Source organism: Salvelinus namaycush, chromosome 13 (assembly GCF_016432855.1).
Source record: "Salvelinus namaycush isolate Seneca chromosome 13, SaNama_1.0, whole genome shotgun sequence".
NCBI lineage: Eukaryota > Metazoa > Chordata > Actinopteri > Salmoniformes > Salmonidae > Salvelinus > Salvelinus namaycush.
Window position 1 is genome coordinate 17,239,005 of NC_052319.1, and position 20,013 is coordinate 17,259,017.

Sequence of the window (20,013 nt, forward strand, 5' to 3'; positions counted from 1 at the left end):
AGAAGGGTCAGCATTTGACCATCAGGTATTACAAGACGGGCGAACAATGGGTCGACACTTCCAACACGCTAGAATCAGCAAACCAGTTGTTGTTGAAGAGGCAAGAAATGATAGCGAATACATTTCGTAAAAATAGATGACGGAAGAATCACAAAATAGCAAAGTGGGGTCGGAGCTTGCAAAACGGCGGCCATCCAGTATGGCTACATTCATGATGCTTGATGACAAATGTGATAATAATATGTGATATAAACAACAATTAACAATAATGTTCGGCTTATCAAAAGCTCTCCAAAGAGTAGCCATCGATCGCTCTTTCCTCTTCTCTTAAGTGGCTACTATCCATTGCCTGCTCAAATAGCAGCTTTAGACAGGGAAGGATCAGTCTCTTTAGCCCCTCTATGGACTCCTCTGGACCCCAGTGAGACAGTTTTCTCCCTCAGCCGTGACTCTCTGATTACCCCGCCCCATCTGGCCAAGGGTCAGAAGTCAAGGTTCAAAGATCTGATAGAGACCAGAACCATTCAGCAGCTCTCTGAGGTCCTCCCCCTCAGCTCAGAGGCTTGCCCCCTCAGGATCGGGTAAACGTGGTCAGGGTAGGGCATGGAGTGATTAAATTCCATGATAATCCAACTTCTCAATGTCCCAGAGAGGGCCAACCTGTTCCTTCTTCTCGTTCTCAATATCCACTTTCGTTTATTCTTCTTTTCCTCATTTTCTCCTTTCCCATTCACCTGGTTCTATGTTACATGAGCTTGCAAAGGCTAAAATGATACTTGATTATATGTCCATTCCTGATTCTTTCTGTTCTGTGGTTCAGGCTGCTGATAGACTGTGATGATGTCATTCTCCATGGCCCTGCACCTCACCGCTGCTATCCAACTCCTGGCGCTGGTGCCCATATGTGACCAGGTTACAGCTGATCGCATCAACTTCTACAACGTCAAACCACCTGTGGAAGGTACGTTCTGCTTACTCGTTGAAATGATGTCATGTCTTCAACAATGTCGTCAACTTTTTATACTTGAATCCATCAAAACAAGTTTGAACAGAAGCAATGTGAGTGAAAACATAGATTCACACACAGTGTGGGAATGTCTTTACAGCCACTCCATTCCCTAAGAGCTTCAAGTGCTTCACCTGCGAGCAAGCTGCAGACAACTACAACTGTAACCGCTGGGCTGAGGACAAGTGGTGTCCACAGAGTGAGTAGTACCCTCTGTTGTTTCACACAGATACTGTCAGATATTAGTGTTTCTCATTGGCATGACTGATAGGGTTAACCAGTACTTAATAATCATTGTTATTATTGCTGTTACACTGTTATAATACCTTATGATTATGCTGTTATAGCCAGTGCTTGAAAGAGGTGCAGGTGCAGTCATTTTTCAAGTCGGTCCATTAGACTACGTTCACAGAAATTCCCAAATGACATTATGCTATAGAAACCTCTGATTATTCACTGTTAAGGGTTCATACACATTTTGATTTCATGACTTCCATGACTTCTCCATGACTTTTAACCAAATTTACATGACCAATAATTGGTGGCATCTCTATGTAGCAGAGTTTCTGTTAGCCGGTAATAAAAGAAAAGACGATTTAATTAAAATTGTCTCCGGCCAATTGTCCAGGAGAAGAAAAACAATTGAATTGGCACGTAGGTATATTTGTTATGTTTCTTATTTATCACATGCACAGCATACAGATACAGATACAGAGCCTTTTAGTGGAAAATATGTCAGACAGAACTTTTATAAGCCCAATCATTGCGCAACAGTTCTAAGTGCAATCCTGTGTTAAAAATAGATTTTGGGCCACGATTAAAAAAGCAAGTATTTTTATTTCTCAACTGGTAATTCATGCGCGCTTGAAGGCAGACTTCATCAGACCGTCACACATCTTTGCAATGAGCTGGAGGCAGTATCCATTTTGAAAACATAAAGCTACTTAATTGTTTTAAACCTGAACATTTTACTACATACATTTTACCTTGCTTCAAAGTAGCCTAGGCAAAATCCTACCATATTCGTAGAGGGAATTATTTTAAACATGCCATGAAACCAGTAGCCTATTTCTCTCATGTTCTATTGGTTTTCAACTTTCTTTCATTGTCCGGTAGCCAAATGAACATTCGATCGTAGCCTACTGCCTTGTGCGCACTGCTGGACTAATAATGTTAAGAAATAATAGTTTATCAACATTTTAAGCTAAATGTTCTGATCTGTTGCATCAGATACAGTTGAAGTAGGAAGTTTACATACACTTAGGTTGGAGTCATTAAAACTCATTTTTCAACCACTCCACAAATTTCTTGATAACAAACTATAGTTTTGGCAAGTCAGTTAGGACATCTATTTTTTGCATGACACAAGTAATTTTTCCAACAATTGTTTACAGACAGATTATTTCACTTATAATTCACTTTATCACAATTCCAGTGGGTCAGAAGTTTACATACACTAAGTTGACTGTGCCTTTAAACAACTTGGAAAATCCCAGGAAAGGATGTCATGGCTTTAGAAGCTTCTGATAGTCTAATTGACATCATTTGAGTCAATTGGAGGTGTACCTGTGGATGTATTTCAAGGTCTACCTTCAAACTCAGTGCCTCTTTGCTTGACATCATTGGAAAATCAAAAGAAATCAGCCAAGACCTCATTAAAAAAAATTGACCTCCACAAGTATGGTTCATCCTTGGGAGCAATTTCCAAACTCCTGAAGGTACCACGTTCATCTGTACAAACAATAGTACGCAAGCATAAACACCATGGGACCACACAGCCGTCATGCCGCTCTGGAAGGAGACGCGTTCTGTCTCCTAGAGATGAACGTACTTTGGTGAGAAAAGTGCAAATCAATCCCAGAACAACAGCAAAGTACCCTGTGAAGATGCTGGAGTAAACGGGTACAAAAGTATCTATATCCACAGTAAAACGAGTCCTATATCGACAAAACCTGAAAGGCCGCTCAGCAAGGAAGAAGCCACTGCTCCAAAACTGCCGTAAAAAAGCCAGACTACGTTTTGCAACTGCACAAAAAGGGGGAAGCTTGCAAGCCGAAGAACACCATCCAAACCGTGAAGCACGGGGGTGGCAGCATCATGTTGTGGGGGTGCTTTGCTGCAGGAGGGACTGGTGCACTTCACAAAATAGATGGCATCATGAGGTAGGAAAATTATGTGGAAATATTGAAGCAACATCTCAAGACATCAGTCAGGAAGTTAAAGCTTGGTCGCAAATGGGTCTTCCAAATGGACAATGACCCCAAGCATACTTCCAAAGTTGTGGCAAAATGGCTTAAGGACAACAAAGTCAAGGTATTGGACTGGCCATCACAAAGCCCTGACCTCAATCCTATAGAAAATGTGTGGGCAGAACTGAAAAGCGTATGCGAGCAAGGAGGCCTACGAACCTGCCTCAGCTTCACCAGCTCTGTCAGGAGGAATGGGCCAAAATTCACCCAACTTATTGTGGGAAGCTTGTGGAAGGCTACCCGAAATGTTTGACCCAAGTTAAACAATTTAAAGGCAATGCTACCAAATACTAATTGAGTGTACAGTCGTGGCCAAAAGTTTTGAGAATGACACAAATATTTATTTTCACAAAGTCTCAGTTTGTATGATGGTAATTTGCATATACTCCAGAATGTTATGAAGTGATCAGATGAATTGCAATTAATTGCAAAGTCCCTCTTTGCCATGCAAATGAACTGAATCCCCAAGAAACATTTCCACTGCATTTCAGCCCTGCCACAAAAGGACCAGCTGACATCATGTCAGTGATTCTCTCGTTAACACAGGTGTGAGTGTTGACGAGGACAAGGCTGGAGATCACTCTGTCATGCTGATTGAGTTTGAATAACAGACTGGAAGCTTTAAAAGGAGGGTGGTGCTTGGAATCATTGTTCTTCCTCTGTCAATCATGGTTACCTGCAAGGAAACACGTGCCGTCATCATTGCTTTGCACAAAAAGGCTTCACAGGCAAGGATATTGCTGCCAGTAAGATTGCACCTAAATCAACCATTTATTGGATCATCAAGAACTTCAAGGAGAGCGGTTTAATTGTTGTGAAGAAGGCTTCAGGGCGCCCAAGAAAGTCCAGCAAGCGCCAGGACCATCTCCGAAAGTTGATTCAGCTGCGGGATCGGGGCACCACCAGTACAGAGCTTGCTCAGGAATGGCAGCAGGCAGGTGTGAGTGCATCTGCACGCACAGTGAGGCGAAGACTTTTGGAGGATGGCCTGGTGTCAAGAAGGGCAGCAAAGAAGCCACTTCTCTCCAGGAAAAACATCAGGGACAGACTGATATTCTGCAAAAGGTACAGGGATTAGACTGCTGAGGACTGGGGTAAAGTCATTTTCTCTGATGAATCCCCTTTCCGATTGTTTGCGGTATCCGGAAAAAACCTTGTCCGGAGAAGACAAGGTGAGCGCTACCATCAGTCCTGTGTCATGCCAACAGTAAAGCATCTTGAGACCATTCATGTGTGGGGTTGCTTCTCAGCCAAGGGAGTGGGCTCACTCACAATTTTGCCTAAGAACACAGCCATGAATAAAGAATGGTACCAACACATCCTCCGAGAGCAACTTCTCCCAACCATCCAGGAACAGTTTGGTGACGAACAATGCCTTTTCCAGCATGATGGAGCACCTTGCCATAAGGCAAAAGTGATAACTAAGTGGCTCGGGGAACAAAACATCAATATTTTGGGTCCATGGCCAGGAAACTCCCCAGACCTTAATCCCATTGAGAACTTGTGGTCAATCCTCAAGAGGCAGGTGGACAAACAAAAACCCAAAAATTCTGACATACTCCAAGCATTGATTATGCAAGAATGGGCAGCCATCAGTCAGGATATGGCCCAGAAGTTCATTGACAGCATGCCAGGGCGGATTGCAGAGGTCTTGAAAAAGAATGGTCAACACAGCAAATATTGACTCTTTGCATCAACTTCATGTAATTGTCAATAAAAGCCTTTGACACTTATGAAATGCTTGTAATTATACTTCAGTATTCCATAGTAACATCTGATAAAAAATATCTAAAGACACTGAGGCAGCAGACTTTGTGAAAATTAATATTTGTGTCATTCTCAAAACTTTTGGCCACGACTGTATGTAAACTTCTGACCCACTGGGAATGTGATGAAAGAAATAAAAGCTGAAATAAATCATTCTCTCTACTATTATTCCGACATTTCACATTCTTAAAATAAAGTGGTGATCCTAACTGACCTAAAACAGGGAATTTTTACTAGGATTAAATGTCAGGAATTGTGAGAAACTGAGTTTAAATGTATTTGGCTAAGGTGTATGTAAACTTCCGACTTAAAATGTACTTTTTTATGTAGCCTAGGCCTACTGGTTGTATGAATTTGGGATTTATCGTCCCACAACTGTCCCAGAGTCTGTTTGGGATTGACAGCCTATTCCTGTCTAAACAGAAATAAATAAAATAATTAAAAATAGGCTACTAAAGCATGATTTGGCCACATAGGATCATTAGATTCCCATAACTGTAAAAAAAGAAAATGGCAGATTTGTTTTAAAATTGCAAATGTGCAATTTCGGCAGCGCGTGCTGCAAATACCAAATAGATGATTTTTGAGTTCAGACTGTCAGTGAAAGTAGGGAGCCCAGCCAGGTATATCACAATATTTCAATTAATCCTGGGAAAACATAGTTTGGAAAGCAAATGGCTATTGCTGTAAAGAGAGATCGGTCTTTTAGTTATCAAAAGTCTCAACTTAATTGTGCCACCACAGTAGGCCTATAGCCTATCTTATTGGCACTAGCGGAGAGCATCGGCCCCAGTGAGTACGCACTACGCATATTCACCACTGCACATATTCACTCTTGATCATTGTTGGGTCAGTGTCACTTAAAAGTTTGTTTTTGGACAATAATTTCCTCCTCCAGTTTAGATGGACGTCATATTTTCTTTGTGTCTCCCCTTCTTGTAGGCCTATTATATGGACAGCGTCGTTTTTATTGATTGTTTGTCAGTGTTAGCAGAGTAGGCTACCCTGTAATTTGTCATATTAAAATGTATTCTGCTAATGTCTCTAGTCATATAAAGTGTCATAAAGTAGAATTGCATGAAATGTGTTTTTCCTGTGCAAGGAAAGAAGAAACCTGATATAGCCTAAATCCCAGGCCTCTACACTATAAGCTCTCAGCCATGCGTTGAACAGTCTTTTGAGAACAGTGATTGAGTTATATTATTAGCCTAAATTATGACTAGCGAATCTACTCGTCACGTTATGAATAGTAGGGTTTGCATCTTACATAAGTCTGCAAATGCGATGATGCATGAAATGCTTTATTATAAATTCTGATCCCATTTGGGCTACTATCTCCTGCCAATGTAACATTTTTTTTTACTTTTAGGAAACGTTCAGTTAAAGTTATGAAATACCAAGAAAATAATGTTTTCATGTTCCTTAAATGTGCTAATAATGTTCCAAAGCCAAGCAGCCATCTTGCACCATTCCCAGAAAGTTGTGGGAAGGTTGTATGCAAAATAACCATAGGACAACCACGCTCTCACCAAGCAGCAGGTAGCTTAGCGGTTAAGAGCTTTGGCAAGGTGGAAAGATCTGCTGTTCTGCCCTTGACCAAGGCAGTTAACCCACAATAAGAACTGCTCCTCGGGCGCCGATGACATGGACACCGATTAAGGCAGCCCCCGCACCTCTGATTCAGAGGGGTTGGGTTAAATGCAGAAGACACATTTCAGTTGAATGCATTCAGTAGTGCAACTGACAAGGTATCCCTTTTCCTTAAGAAACATATGGTTCTCAGAACGTATGTGCTAACTGGGAGGCACTTAACCCCCCACAAAGTAGAATAACTGCACTGTTGAGGCGTCAGCATGCTTCAGTTCGACTGGCGGCTAGCCGAAGTCGGCTAGGCGAACCGAACAGCATGCTCCGGTCAAAGATCTTCACTTGAAAAACAAGAAATAAGCAGCAATAGTACTGTTTGTCCATTTTGAGAAGCCATAGCAAGTATGCTGTGCATTCGGAAAGTATTCAGACCACTTGACTTTTTCCACATTTTATTACGTTACAGCCTTTTTCTAAAATATAAAACATCTGCATTAATCTACACACAATACCCCATAGTGACAAACGCAAAAACAGGTTTTTAGAAATGTTTGCAAATGTATAAAACATTTCAAACAGAAATACCTTATTTATATAAGTATTCAGACCCTTTGCTATGAGACTCAAAAATGAGCTCAGGTGCATCCTGTTTCCTTTGATCATCCTTGATGTTTCTACAACTTGATTGGAGTCCACCTGTGGTAAATTCAATTGATTGGACATGATTTGGAAAGGCACACACCTGTCTAAATATGGCCCCACAGTTGACAGTGCATGTCAGAGCATAAATCAAGCTATGAGGTTGAAGGAATTGTCCGTAGAACTCCGAGACAGGATTGTGTCGAGGCACAGATCTGGGGAACGGTACCAAAACATTTCTGAAGCATTGAAGGTACCCAAGAACGCAAGGGCCTCCATCATTGTTAAATCAAAGAAGTTTGGAACCAGCAAGACTCTTCTTAGAGCTGGCCACCCGGCCAAACTTAGCAATCAGGGGAGAAGGATCTTGGTCAGGGAGGTGACCAAGAACCCTATGGTCACTTTGACAGAGGGCTAGAGTTTCTCTGTGGAGATGGGAGAACCTCCCAGAAGGACAACCATTTCTGCAGCACTCCACCAATCTGGCTTTTATTGTAGAGTGGCCAGACAGAAGCCACTCCTCAGTAAAAGGCACATGACGGCCTGCTTGGAATTAGTCAAAAGGCTCCTAAAGACTCTCAGACCATGAGAAACAAGATTCTCTGGTCTGATTCAACCAAGATTGAACTCTTTGGCCTGAATGCCAACCTTCACGTCTGGAGAAAACCTGGCACCATCCCTACGGGGAAGCATGGTGGTGGCAGCATCATGCTGTGGGGATGTTTTTCACCGGCAGGGACTGGGAGACTAGTCAGGATCGAGGGAAGGATGAATGGAGCAAAGTACAGAGAGATCCTTAATGAAAACCTGCTCCAGAGCACTCAGGACCTCAGACTGGGTCGAAGGTTCACCTTCTAACAGGACAACGACCCTCAGCACACAGCCAAGACAACGCAGGAGTGGCTTCGGGACAAGTCTCTGAATGTCCTTGAGTGGCCCAGACAAAGCCTGGACTTCAAACCGATCAAACATCTCTCGAGAGACCTGAAAATAGCTGTGCAGCAACGCTCCCCATCAAACCTGACAGAGCTTGAGAGGATCTGCAGAGATGAATGGGAGAAACTCCCCAAATAAGGTGTGCCAAGCTTGTAGCAGCATATCCAAGAAGACTCATTTCTGTAATCGCTACCAAAGGTGTTTTTACCAAGTACTGAGTAAAGGGTCTGAATACTTATGTAAATGTGATATTTCATTATATATATATATATATAAATTAGCAAAAATGTATAACCTGTATTTGGTTTGTCATTATGGGGTGTTGTGTGTAGATTGATGAGGGGGAAAAAACAATTTAATACATTTTAGAATAAGCTGTAACCTAACAAAGTGTGGAAACAGTTAAGGGGTCTGAATACTTTCCGAAGACACTGTATATGTATGTGTATATATACAGTACCAGTCAAAAATTGGACACAGCTACTCATTCAAGGGTTTTTCTTTATTTTGACTATTTTATACATTGCATAATAATAGTGAAGACATCAAACCTATTAAATAAACACATATGGAATAATTTTGAAACCAAAAAAGTGTTAAAACAATTCAAAATCTATTTTACATTGACAGTTTTGCACACGCTTGGCATTCTCTCAACCAACTTCACCTGGAATGCTTTTCCAACAGTTTGAAGGAGTTCCTACATGTGCTGAGCACTTGTTGGATGCTTCTCCTTTACTCTGCAGTTCAACTCATTCCAATCCATCTCAATTGGGTTGAGGTTGGGTGATTGTGGAGGCCAGGTCATTTGATGCAGCACTCCATCACTCTCCTTGGTCAAATAGCCCTTACACAGCCTGGAGGTGTGTTGGGTCATTGTCTTGTTGCAAAACAATTGATGGTCCTACTAAGCGCAAACCAGTTGGGATGGCGTATCGCTGCAGAATGCTGTGGTAGCCATGCTGGTTAAGTGTACATCACAGACAATGTCACCAGCCAAGAACCCCCACACCATCACACCTCCTCCATGCTTTACAGTGGGAACCACCCATATGGAGATAATCCGTTCACCTGCGTCTCACAAAGACACAGCGGTTGGAACCAAAAATCTTAAATTTGGACTCATCAGACCAAAAGAAAGATTTCCACCGGTCTAATGTCCATTGCTCGTGTTTCTTGGCCCAAGCAAGTCTCTTCTTATTATTGGTGTCCTTTAGTAGTGGTTTCTTTGCAGGAATTTGACCATGAAGGCCTGATTCACGCAGTCTTCTCTGAACAGTTGTTGTTGAGATGTGTCTGTTACTTGAACTCTGTGAAGCATTTATTTGGGCTGCAATCTGAGGCTGGTAACTCTAATGAACTTATCCTTTGCAGCAGAGGTAACTCTGGGTCTTCCTTTCCTGTGGCAGTCCTCATGAGAGCCAGTTTCATCATAGCGCTTGATGGTTTTTGCAACTGCAATTGAGGAAACTTTAAAAGTTCTTGAAATTTTCGGAATTGACTGACCTTCATGTCTTAACGTAATGATAAGCTGTCATTTCTCTTTGCTTATTTGAGCTGTTCTTGCCATAATATGGACTTGGTCTTTTACCAAATAGGGCTATCTTCTGTATACCACCCCTACATTGTCAGAACACAACTGATTGGCTCAAACGCATTAAGAAGGAAAGAAATTCCACAAATTTACTTTTAACAAGACACACCTGTTAATTGAAATGCATTCCAGGTGACTACCTCATGAAGCTGGTTGAGAGAATGCCAAGAGTGTGCAAAGCTGTCATCAAGACAAAGGGTGGCTACTTTGAAGAATCTCAAATATAAAATATATTTGGATTTGTATAACACTTTTTTGGTTACTACATGATTCCATATGTGTTATTTCATAGTTTTGATGTCTTCACTATGATTTTACAAAGTGTATATCTTTATATATTTACCAACAAAAATATATGTGGGATTGGAAATTATGCAGACGATTACATTGTAATCTATCTGCAATTTTAAAGCTGATCTACCCCCTAATTATTTAAATTCTTTAAATAATCTGAATGGAGATGTTGTTATTTGTAACTGTAGGACAGGAAGAAAGCGCATGGCATTATCTAATTGTCTTATTTTGCTGATGATTGTAAAAAATGCCAATAAAGATATTTAAAAAAAAATATATATAGATAATAAACATTTTATTTACATTTGTCGGATATAGCCCTAAATGTCTAGAGGGGAATCCCAACCGTGTCAATTTTTTTTCTCAACGGTGCTGGTGGAAAGGCAACAGAGTCAACAACATTAATGCTTATAGCTAAATACACTGCTCAAAAAAATAAAGGGAACACTTAAACAACACAATGTAACTCCAAGTCAATCACACTTCTGTGAAATCAAACTGTCCACTTAGGAAGCAACACTGATTGACAATAAATTTCACATGCTGTTGTGCAAATGGAATAGACAAAAGGTGGAAATTATAGGCAATTAGCAAGACACCCCCAATAAAGGAGTGGTTCTACAGGTGGTGACCACAGACCACTTCTCAGTTCCTATGCTTCCTGGCTGATGTTTTGGTCACTTTTGAATGCTGGCGGTGCTTTCACTCTAGTGGTAGCATGAGACGGAGTCTACAACCCACACAAGTGGCTCAGGTAGTGCAGCTCATCCAGGATGGCACATCAATGCGAGCTGTGGCAAGAAGGTTTGCTGTGTCTGTCAGCGTAGTGTCCAGAGCATGGAGGCGCTACCAGGAGACAGGCCAGTACATCAGGAGACGTGGAGGAGGCCGTAGGAGGGCAACAACCCAGCAGCAGGACCGCTACCTCCGCCTTTGTGCAACGAGGAGCAGGTGGAGCACTGCCAGAGCCCTGCAAAATGACCTCCAGCAGGCCACAAATGTGCATGTGTCTGCTCAAACGGTCAGAAACAGACTCCATGAGGGTGGTATGAGGGCCCGACGTCCACAGGTGGGGGTTGTGCTTACAGCCCGACACCGTGCAGGATGTTTGGCATTTGCCAGAGAACACCAAGATTGGCAAATTCGCCACTGGCGCCCTGTGCTCTTCACAGATGAAAGCAGGTTCACACTGAGCACATGAGCACATGTGACAGACGTGACAGAGTCTGGAGACGCCATGGAGAACGTTCTTCTGCCTGCAACATCCTCCAGCATGACCGGTTTGGCGGTGGGTCAGTCATGGTGTGGGGTGGCATTTCTTTGGGGGGCCATGTGCTCGCCAGAGGTAGCCTGACTGCCATTAGGTACCGAGATGAGATCCTCAGACCCCTTGTGAGACCATATGCTGGTGCGGTTGGCCCTGGGTTCCTCCTAATGCAAGAAAATGCTAGACCTCATGTGGCTGGAGTGTGTCAGCAGTTCCTGCAAGAGGAAGGCATTGATGCTATGGACTGGCCCGCCCGTTCCCCAGACCTGAATCCAATTGAGCACATCTGGGACATCATGTCTCGCTCCATCCACCAACGCCACGTTGCACCACAGACTGTCCAGGAGTTGGCGGATGCTTTAGTCCAGGTCTGGGAGGAGATCCCTCAGGAGACCATCCACCACCTCATCAGGAGCATGCCCAGGCATTGTAGGGAGGTCATACAGGCACGTGGAGGCCACACACACTACTGAGCCTCATTTTGACTTGTTTTAAGTACATTACATCAAAGTTGGATCAGCCTGTAGTGTGGTTTTCCACTTTAATTTTGAGTGTGACTCCAAATCCAGACCTCCATGGGTTGATCAATTTGATTTACATTGATCATTTTTGTGTGGTTTTGTTGTCAGCACATTCAACTATGTAAAGAAAAAAGTATTTAATAAGAATATTTCATTCATTCAGATCTAGGATGTGTTATTTTAGTGTTCCCTTTATTTTTTTGAGCAGTGTAGTTATCTAGTGAGAGCTTGTAGTATGGCTAGTTAAGTTTTGAATTGGCTATATAAACTCAGCAAAAAAAGCAATGTCCCTTTTTCAGGACCCTGTCTTTCAAAGATAATTCATAAAAATCCAAATAACTTCACAGATCTTAATTGTAAAAGGTTTAAACACTGTTTCCCATGCTTGTTCAATGAACCATAAACAATTAATGAACATGCACCTGTGGAACGGTCGTTAAGACAGATTACAGACGGTAGGCAATTAAGGTCACAGTTATGGCTGATAGAGGCTGGACTGAGGGCTTGTAGGCCTGTTGTAAGGCAGGTCCTCACCTGACATCACTGACAACAACGTCACCTATAGGCACAAACCCACCGTCACTGGACCAGACATGACTGGCAAAAAGTGCTCTTCACTGACGAGTCGCGGTTTTGTCTCACCAGGGGTGATGGTCAGAGTCGCGTTTATCGTTGAAGGAATGAGCGTTACACTGAGGCCTGTACTCTGGAGCGGGATCGATTTGGAGTTGGAGGGTCCATCATGGTCTGGGGCGGTGTGTCACAGCATCATCGGACTGAGCTTGTTGTCATTGCAGGCAATCTCCACGCTGTGGGTTACAGGGACGACATCCTCCTCCCTCATGTGGTACCCTTCCTGCAGGCTCATCCTGACATGACCCTCCAGCATGACAATGCCACCAGCCGTACTGCTCGTTCTGTGTGTGACTTCCTGCAAGACAGAAATGTCAGTGTTCGTTCTGCCATGGCCAGCGAAGAGCCCGGATCTCAATCCCATTGACCACGTCTGGGACCTGTTGGATCGGAGGGTGAGGGCTAGGGTCATTCCCCCCAGAAATCTCAATCCCATTGAGCACGTCTGGGACCTGTTGGATCGGAGGGTGAGGGCTAGGGTCATTCCCCCCACAAATGTCCGGGAACTTGCAGGTGCCTTGGTGGAAGAGTGGGGTAACATCTCACAGCAAGAACTGGCAAATCTGGTGCAGTCCATGAGGAGGAGATGCACTGTAGTACTTAGTATCTGGTGTGGCCACCAGCTGCATTGACTGTTACTTTTGATTTTGACCCCCCCCCCCTTTGTTCAGGGACACATTATTCAATTTCTGTTAGTCACATGTCTGTGGAACTTGTTCAGTTTATGTCTCAGTTGTTGAATCTTGTTATGTTCATACAAATATTTACACATGTTAAGTTTGCTGAAAATGAACGCAGTTGACAGTGACAGGACGTTTCTTTTTTTGCTGAGTTTAGTTAGCCTATAAAATAATGATAGACTACCTGCTGCTGAAATGTCTCTCTCATCGGGCAACTGCCCACTTGCACTAGCATACACACAGATGATGCACAGCACACACATAGAGACGCACGGGCTAAAGGGAAGGCCTCATTCTAATCATGGCTGATATTATTTTTTTTAAACATTTTTAAAGGTAAACACAATATTAAAATTCCACGACTTTTCCAGGATTGTCATGACCGTACGAACCCTTATTTGACAACTTGTAACAGTGCATCCTGGGCATTCAGGCTGGCGTATTCTCAAACTGCGCATTCTCAAACTCTAACAGTCTACTGGCATGTATACACCGGATTCACAGACTAGCGGCAAATAAACTTAAACAAAGCGGAATCAGGATATGAATGCCCACTCACCATTGCTTATCACTGCAGATCCCGCTTTTATTCTGCTTTGATCAACCATTTTTTGACTCTGTCTCTGAATCTGGGCCGTGATAGGTCACTTTGTTTTATAGCAGAGCTGGGATGCAGTTCCCCAAAAATATGGCGCTCTGGACAGCTCCGGCCCATGTCAAGCCAGCTAACCAGTTGAGTAATGTATATTTCTTTGTTATCCTTTCCTCAGATACACAGTTCTGTATGACAGTGCACCACTTCACCAGTCATGGCAAGACCAAGTTTGTGACCAAAAAGTGTGCTGCCAGAGAGGTGTGTCACGCTTCAGGCTGTAGACATCACAGGGACATGGGTCACACAGTAAGTCCATACACCAAAACCCATCCACAATAACCCACCATCATCTGTCTACTCAGGAATTTGTAGAATCAGCTGAAAAGTATTTGTCATTACTGCTGCCCTTGTGTTTTGATTTTGTTGTCGCTCACTCCTCCGCTCTCTCTCCTCTCCCTCTCTCTCTCCCTCTCTCTCTCCCTCTCTCTCTCTCTCTTGTAGGAGTGTGTGTCGTGCTGTGAGGGTATGATCTGCAACGTGGAGGTCCCCACCAACCACACCAATGCTGTGTTTGCCATGAGGCAGCAGGCCTACAGCTCAGCCCCACCCCAGGCCCCTGTGAGGACAGCGTGGGGCTGCTACTGGATGACATTACTCACCACCCTGGGCCTGGGGTTGACCAGACTGGCCCTACTGTGACACTGCTGTCCCTCAGAGCATGTCCCTATAGAGGGGACCAGACTATACCAGACCAGCATGTTCCTCTGAACATGGAGGATGTGTGTTGTTACAAGTGTGGTGGTAATCTGTGTTAAAGATGTCACATAGATCAATCGAACAATCACGAAGGACTACAGCAGTGTCCTAATGAATGATGCTTGGTTTGATAACATTGGTTGCATCTACATAAGCCAATGGGACTGGAGAAAGCATCCATGGAATCAATAGAATTGGACAAAGACCAATGGTCAGTGGATCTATAGAATTGGATGTAGCTTGCTGGCTAGTGGAGTTGGCAAGCAGAGGAGTTAGCCGGAAGGGTTCAAGGAGGATCATGCCCATCATAAGTCTAATATCCATTGCTGATTCAAAGATGGATGCCCAGTGACCGATCCTTCAATCAGCCCTGGCCAGAGCCCCAAACTACTATACGGAGCATGCCGAATGAGAGGCTGGAACCGGGAGACTTTAAATGTTCCACAGAACATTCCCTAGGATTATTCATGGTCCTGGGAATGTTAATCGTGTGTTTTCTGTGGGATTCTGCAGCACTGCAGTGCACACATGGACCAGGAATGACTGGACACATAGGCATGCCCCATGCCCATTGGATCAGGGAGAACTTTGGGAGACGATGATAGACATGGAATCTGGCGTAAATGTATTAGTACTTGATCCATAGTATGGCACAAAATGAAAGCCATTTTGCACTTGAATGTTTTGTTAAGAAATATTGTTACTTGTATTTTTTTATAGCATAACTTGTGAATATCCTTAAATAAAATGGAAAGAACTATACTTTTGGAAAGATTTACTTTTCTATATATTTAGCTTTTCTCGACAACATGCCTTAATGACATTACAGTGTTACTTTTACCAGAATGTATTATCTCTTTGCAGAAGTCCCATGTCTGTGGCCATATCTGTTCTTCGATCTGGAAATCTCAGAAAAAGATGGAATATGATATTTATTTACATAAATAGTTGCAATGTCTGGTGATGTAATATGGCATAAAACTATCATTGCCATGAAGTTGTGAGAGATTAACGACAAAGGATTTTATGACTTTCCATGTCAGCAACATGAAAAAGTTGACCTTTTTAAAGGTTAACCTTCTTATCGTGTTTTATTGATATTTAATTAATATGTCAAGAAACTATGGAATGTTCTGTTATTTATGGCATATTATACAACGGGTGGGTCTAATCCTGGATGCTGATTGGTTAAAACCGAGTTCCAGCCGGTGTCTAATCCACATGTTACCACCCACTAAGGCTACATTGAAATGCCTATTTACTGTTCCATCTCACTGCTCAATCCACCGTCGCATCAGCCCAGCCAGGCAATTTATGAACTTGATCTCTACTGTAAAAAGCATCTAGACATTATCTCCCATTTCTTTTAGACTAGCATTTCGTTTTCAACAGTGGCGGCTTGTATAAAACGTGCTGTCTGTCTCTCTGACATCTGTAACGTTGTTTCAATATGGAAATTAGATTTCCAACTGTTTCATAGTAATGAAAGTGCCGGGACGAGATGGACAGGCAGGCAACTTTTCTCAGCCAGTCGAAATCATGAATCAGCATAATGTTTATGGATACATACAAATACATTTCAATAGAAAAACAGGTCAAACAAAATGAAACAGAGCTAGTTTGCTGTTTTTCCAGATTCCGTTTGAAGTGATTGTGTTAGTGTAGTTGTCTCGCTCCTCTGAACTGTGTCCTGGAGTTGTCACTAGTTACCACAGCCACAAAGTAAAACTTGGGTATTTCATTTAAAAAAATTGGAAACAAAAAGTTTTTGGGTCATAATTTAAGGGTAAGGCATAAAGTTAGCAGTGTTGTTAAGGCTATGGCTGAGGTTAGGTTTAAAATCTGATTTTAAGAAGAGAAGAAAGAGTAGAAATAGGCAGGGTTTATGACTTTGTGGCTGTGGTAACTAGTGACAACCGTGTCCTGGCAAGAGATCAAATTGTCTGTGCGGGACAAAATCGTGTATCATTAGCTCATTGTTTTGGATGTATCCAAATAAATGTCACTAGAAAACAGCTATGCAAATGCAGTTCATTTCTGTTATTCTGGCTGCACTGTTTGATGTGACTGTGTTAATGGAAGTTGGCTAGCTAGCAAGCAAGGGATAAGAACGTTTTCCAGACAGCATGGCGATGTAACATTTAAAACGAACGACTGGCTTGCGTCCATAGATATCGAACAAAAAGACTAAACTACTGGGTCTCTGGCAACCTAACCGATAGAATGAACGACCAGCCGGCTAGGGTAGCAACCCTAGATCTGTGTCAGTGCTATATTTTGTGGAAGCATGAAATAGAATGAATATATTCATACAAATTATGTTTTTATGAAAATATGTCAATCATTATTTGAATATGTTGGTAACCCGTTGTATAAAAGGGATAATGCCCTCGAAGCCGATGTTTGGAGGATATATTGGCACGGTTTGCTAACAACAACACCCGTGCCAATATATCCTCCAAGCACCGGACTCTTGAGCATTATCACTTAAGTAACTTTTCCTATGAATTGCCATACAATGTTTGTTCCTTTATTTCTCAGCGCTTGGTGACCATGACTGCCTGGCTCCATTTTTAAATGGTAAACTCAAATGTTTCAAACTAACGCAATTAGTTTTATGAAGAATCGTAAAGAGCAGTTCACATTTGCGGAATCTCCACCTTACAGGGTTCATAATTGTACAATTACCAATATCCTAATGATCAGAGAGGTAATCTGTATTTGCTTTGATAGTGTTAATGGGAGCTGGGGGGTCATTATCAGAAGCTCTTCTGTTTGCCTTCTTTTCTCAGGAGTGTGTTTTAAGAAAGCCACTCGGCTTGCAGCCTGATGCATGATAGATTAGCATGGTTGGTTGTGATGGATCAGTCCGTCTCTCGTCAGAGCTACCATAACACCCCTATCCAGTGAGAGTATAGCCAGTAGGGGCCTCACCTGCACCCTGCCCTTGGGTGCACCATGAAGGAGGGTGTTGAAGGGACTGTCAAAACAGACATTCACTTCCTGAAATTAGGCCCTGGGGGAACATTCTCATTTCTGCCTTGTCATGTGTTTTTTTAAACCAGACTATTACAGAGATAAACATGCTCTAATAACAGTACAGGTCATCTAGAACAGTCAGAGTGTGTGTGTGTGTGTGTGTGTGTGTGTGTGTGTGTGTGTGTGTGTGTGTGTGTGTGTGTGTGTGTGTGTGTGTGTGTGTGTGTGTGTGTGTGTGTGTGTGTGTGTGTGTGTGTGTGAGATACGTTGGGGGATGGGTTTCCATTGTCCAAGACCAGTGAAAGTGTGTGTTTGGCTGTTTTGGCTTCACAGAAGAGGCCTCACTGGACAGCCGTTGACTTGGGGCTGTGTGTGTGTGTGCGCACGCTGTTTGCTCTGGCCGCTGCTCGCTTTGTTCTGGCTTTATTAGGCATGGAGCTGCAGCCTGTCACTTTCCACCCTCTCTGGAGTCATCGGTCTCACAAAGACCCAGTGACGCTCTCGAGCCACCCCACATACCCCCCTCAGATTGGCCCCCGATGGCTGCTTTGTGTCTCAGCCGTTTACTGTCAGTGGTTGGAGCAGATTGCAAAATGTATTGCCGGCTCAGATTAAAAACACTTGCTTGATCAAGACATTCTGATGCACTGGAATACATCTTAACTAAATGCTATTGGTAGATATGTTAGGTCCACAGGATACAGTTCTGTGACTGTATGGGATTAATACTGGATGAAGTTGCATTGTAATGCTTCACATGGACCACATTTAGCCCCTGCTTTACTATGCCATAACAATTGTCTTTATGCAATCTTCTATTGAATTAAACGTAATCCAATTACGACATTATCCACCACTGAAGCACAGTATTAGATTATATGTCACTTTTAAGTTATTACAAATAAATTGATGGATTGAAAATAGAAAAGCATTAGTTTAGTATTGGGACTTATGACTTCTATCAATAGGCACATTTGAAGTGGTCTGGGCAATTAGGGAACCAAACCACATTTATAACTGAGTAAGGCCAATCCCATAATGCTTCTGTAATGAAATGCTTGAGCCAAGACGCCAATGATCAACTAAGTACCGTCAAGACTTTCTGCTATGCTTGGTTGACCAGCAGTATGTATGCCAATCATATTCACCTCTTGTCCCCCTCTCTCTCTCTCCTTCCTTCCTTCCTTCCTTCCTTCCTTCCTTCCTTCCTTCCTTCCTTCCTTCCTTCCTTCCTTCCTTCCTTCCTTCCTTCCTTCCTTCCTTCCTTCCTTCCTTCCTTCCTTCCTTCCTTCCTTCCTTCCTTCCTTCCTTCCTTCCTTCTCTCTCAACTGTATACTCTTCCTCTGATGTTGCAGGTAGGCCTCTAAAAGGGGATATCACTTACCTCTTTCTCATGTTTAATAGCAAATCTGACTATTTCCCCTCTGTGAACAATTTTTTTCCCTCCCCAGGCCCCTAGTTGTCCTTCTCTTACTATATCAACTATATCACCAACAGTATTGGTTGGTGGTGGGTTTTGGTTACCTAACATGATTCTTTGTCCGGGTATGTTTACACGACGGCCAATCGGGGATTAACATTCCGATGTGAGGGCAGAGTTCACAATGCTAATTGGCTGACAGTATTTCAGAGGGAGAAATCCCAGCACTTTATTCTGCTATGGGGATCTTAGCCCCTTGATACAAGGTTAAGCTGAGTCTCAAAGGCCTGGCCAAACCCCAGTGAGACTCTTACCAAAGGAGAGACAGGAACTCTAATGACTCAAAGGAAAGGGTCTGCTGATAGATCGAGGTGGTGTGGCTGGCTAGTTCTTTCAACTAAGGAGATTAGTGTTGAAAGTGAATATAAAACTGTACTCTTTTGTTTTTCTTGTTGACTCTGGACAAATCTTTCCATTTCATAGGTTACATGTTCTAAGAAGAACCCTTTGAGTAGACTATATCAACTTCTGTGCAGCCTGGGAGATTTGGATCGCAAGACTAGTTTCAAGTAAAACTGGGCCAGTAGTATTCTAAAATGCCATCCTAGTACCCTTGGAATGTATTATGCATAGTAATTGTGCCGGGAGGGTCAATTCTCTTTCAACCCGGTGTCTTTTTAAACCATTCAATGTTTGATCAGGGTGTGTGGATGGGGACATCCCCAGATTAAACTATTACTGTCTCCTCAATCCTAAAAATGTCTCAGGCGATACTGTATGTCTCAGATACAAATGTTGACAGATTACACACACCTTTTGACTACATTATGTGTCCAGTCGAATTCCATGCCGTTGTTGAATTCTAATTTCTGATTAGCTTGAAGGGACTTCTAGAGCGTGCGTTATTTCCCTATAACGCACTGTATATCAGCACGGTAGAATTCAATGGCTATAGTTCTTACTTGTTATATGTTTGAGCTGCTTTTGAAAGGAAACGTCAAATTAAAACATTATTGGCATTGTTGAATACGATTTTCATAATATCAAGCTAAGACTGATGGTTTGGTTAGCTAAACTAGCAAGTCTGTTT

General features: G+C 42.7%; 1 protein-coding gene across 1 annotated transcript; it reads left to right on the forward strand.

Moving 5' to 3' along the window:
* Window positions 1-852: 852 nt before the first annotated feature.
* lypd6b (LY6/PLAUR domain containing 6B) lies at window positions 853-15,179 on the forward strand. The gene is made up of 4 exons (XM_039006374.1): window positions 853-961; window positions 1,107-1,205; window positions 13,944-14,074; window positions 14,270-15,179. The coding sequence occupies exons 1-4, from the start codon at window positions 853-855 to the stop codon at window positions 14,465-14,467; spliced, it is 537 nt and encodes a 178-aa protein (XP_038862302.1). The 3' UTR covers window positions 14,468-15,179.
* Window positions 15,180-20,013: the final 4,834 nt, after the last annotated feature.

What these genes read in the sequence shown, in the direction of transcription:
- lypd6b (XM_039006374.1), top strand. Translation starts at nt 853, where the DNA reads ATGGCCCTGCACCTCACCGCTGCTATCCAACTCCTGGCGCTGGTGCCC. An exon ending in GGACAAGTGGTGTCCACAGA is followed by an intron (nt 1,206 to 13,943) that starts GTGAGTAGTACC and finishes TCCTTTCCTCAG; the next exon opens with ATACACAGTTCTGTATGACA. An exon ending in ACAGGGACATGGGTCACACA is followed by an intron (nt 14,075 to 14,269) that starts GTAAGTCCATAC and finishes TCTCTCTTGTAG; the next exon opens with GAGTGTGTGTCGTGCTGTGA.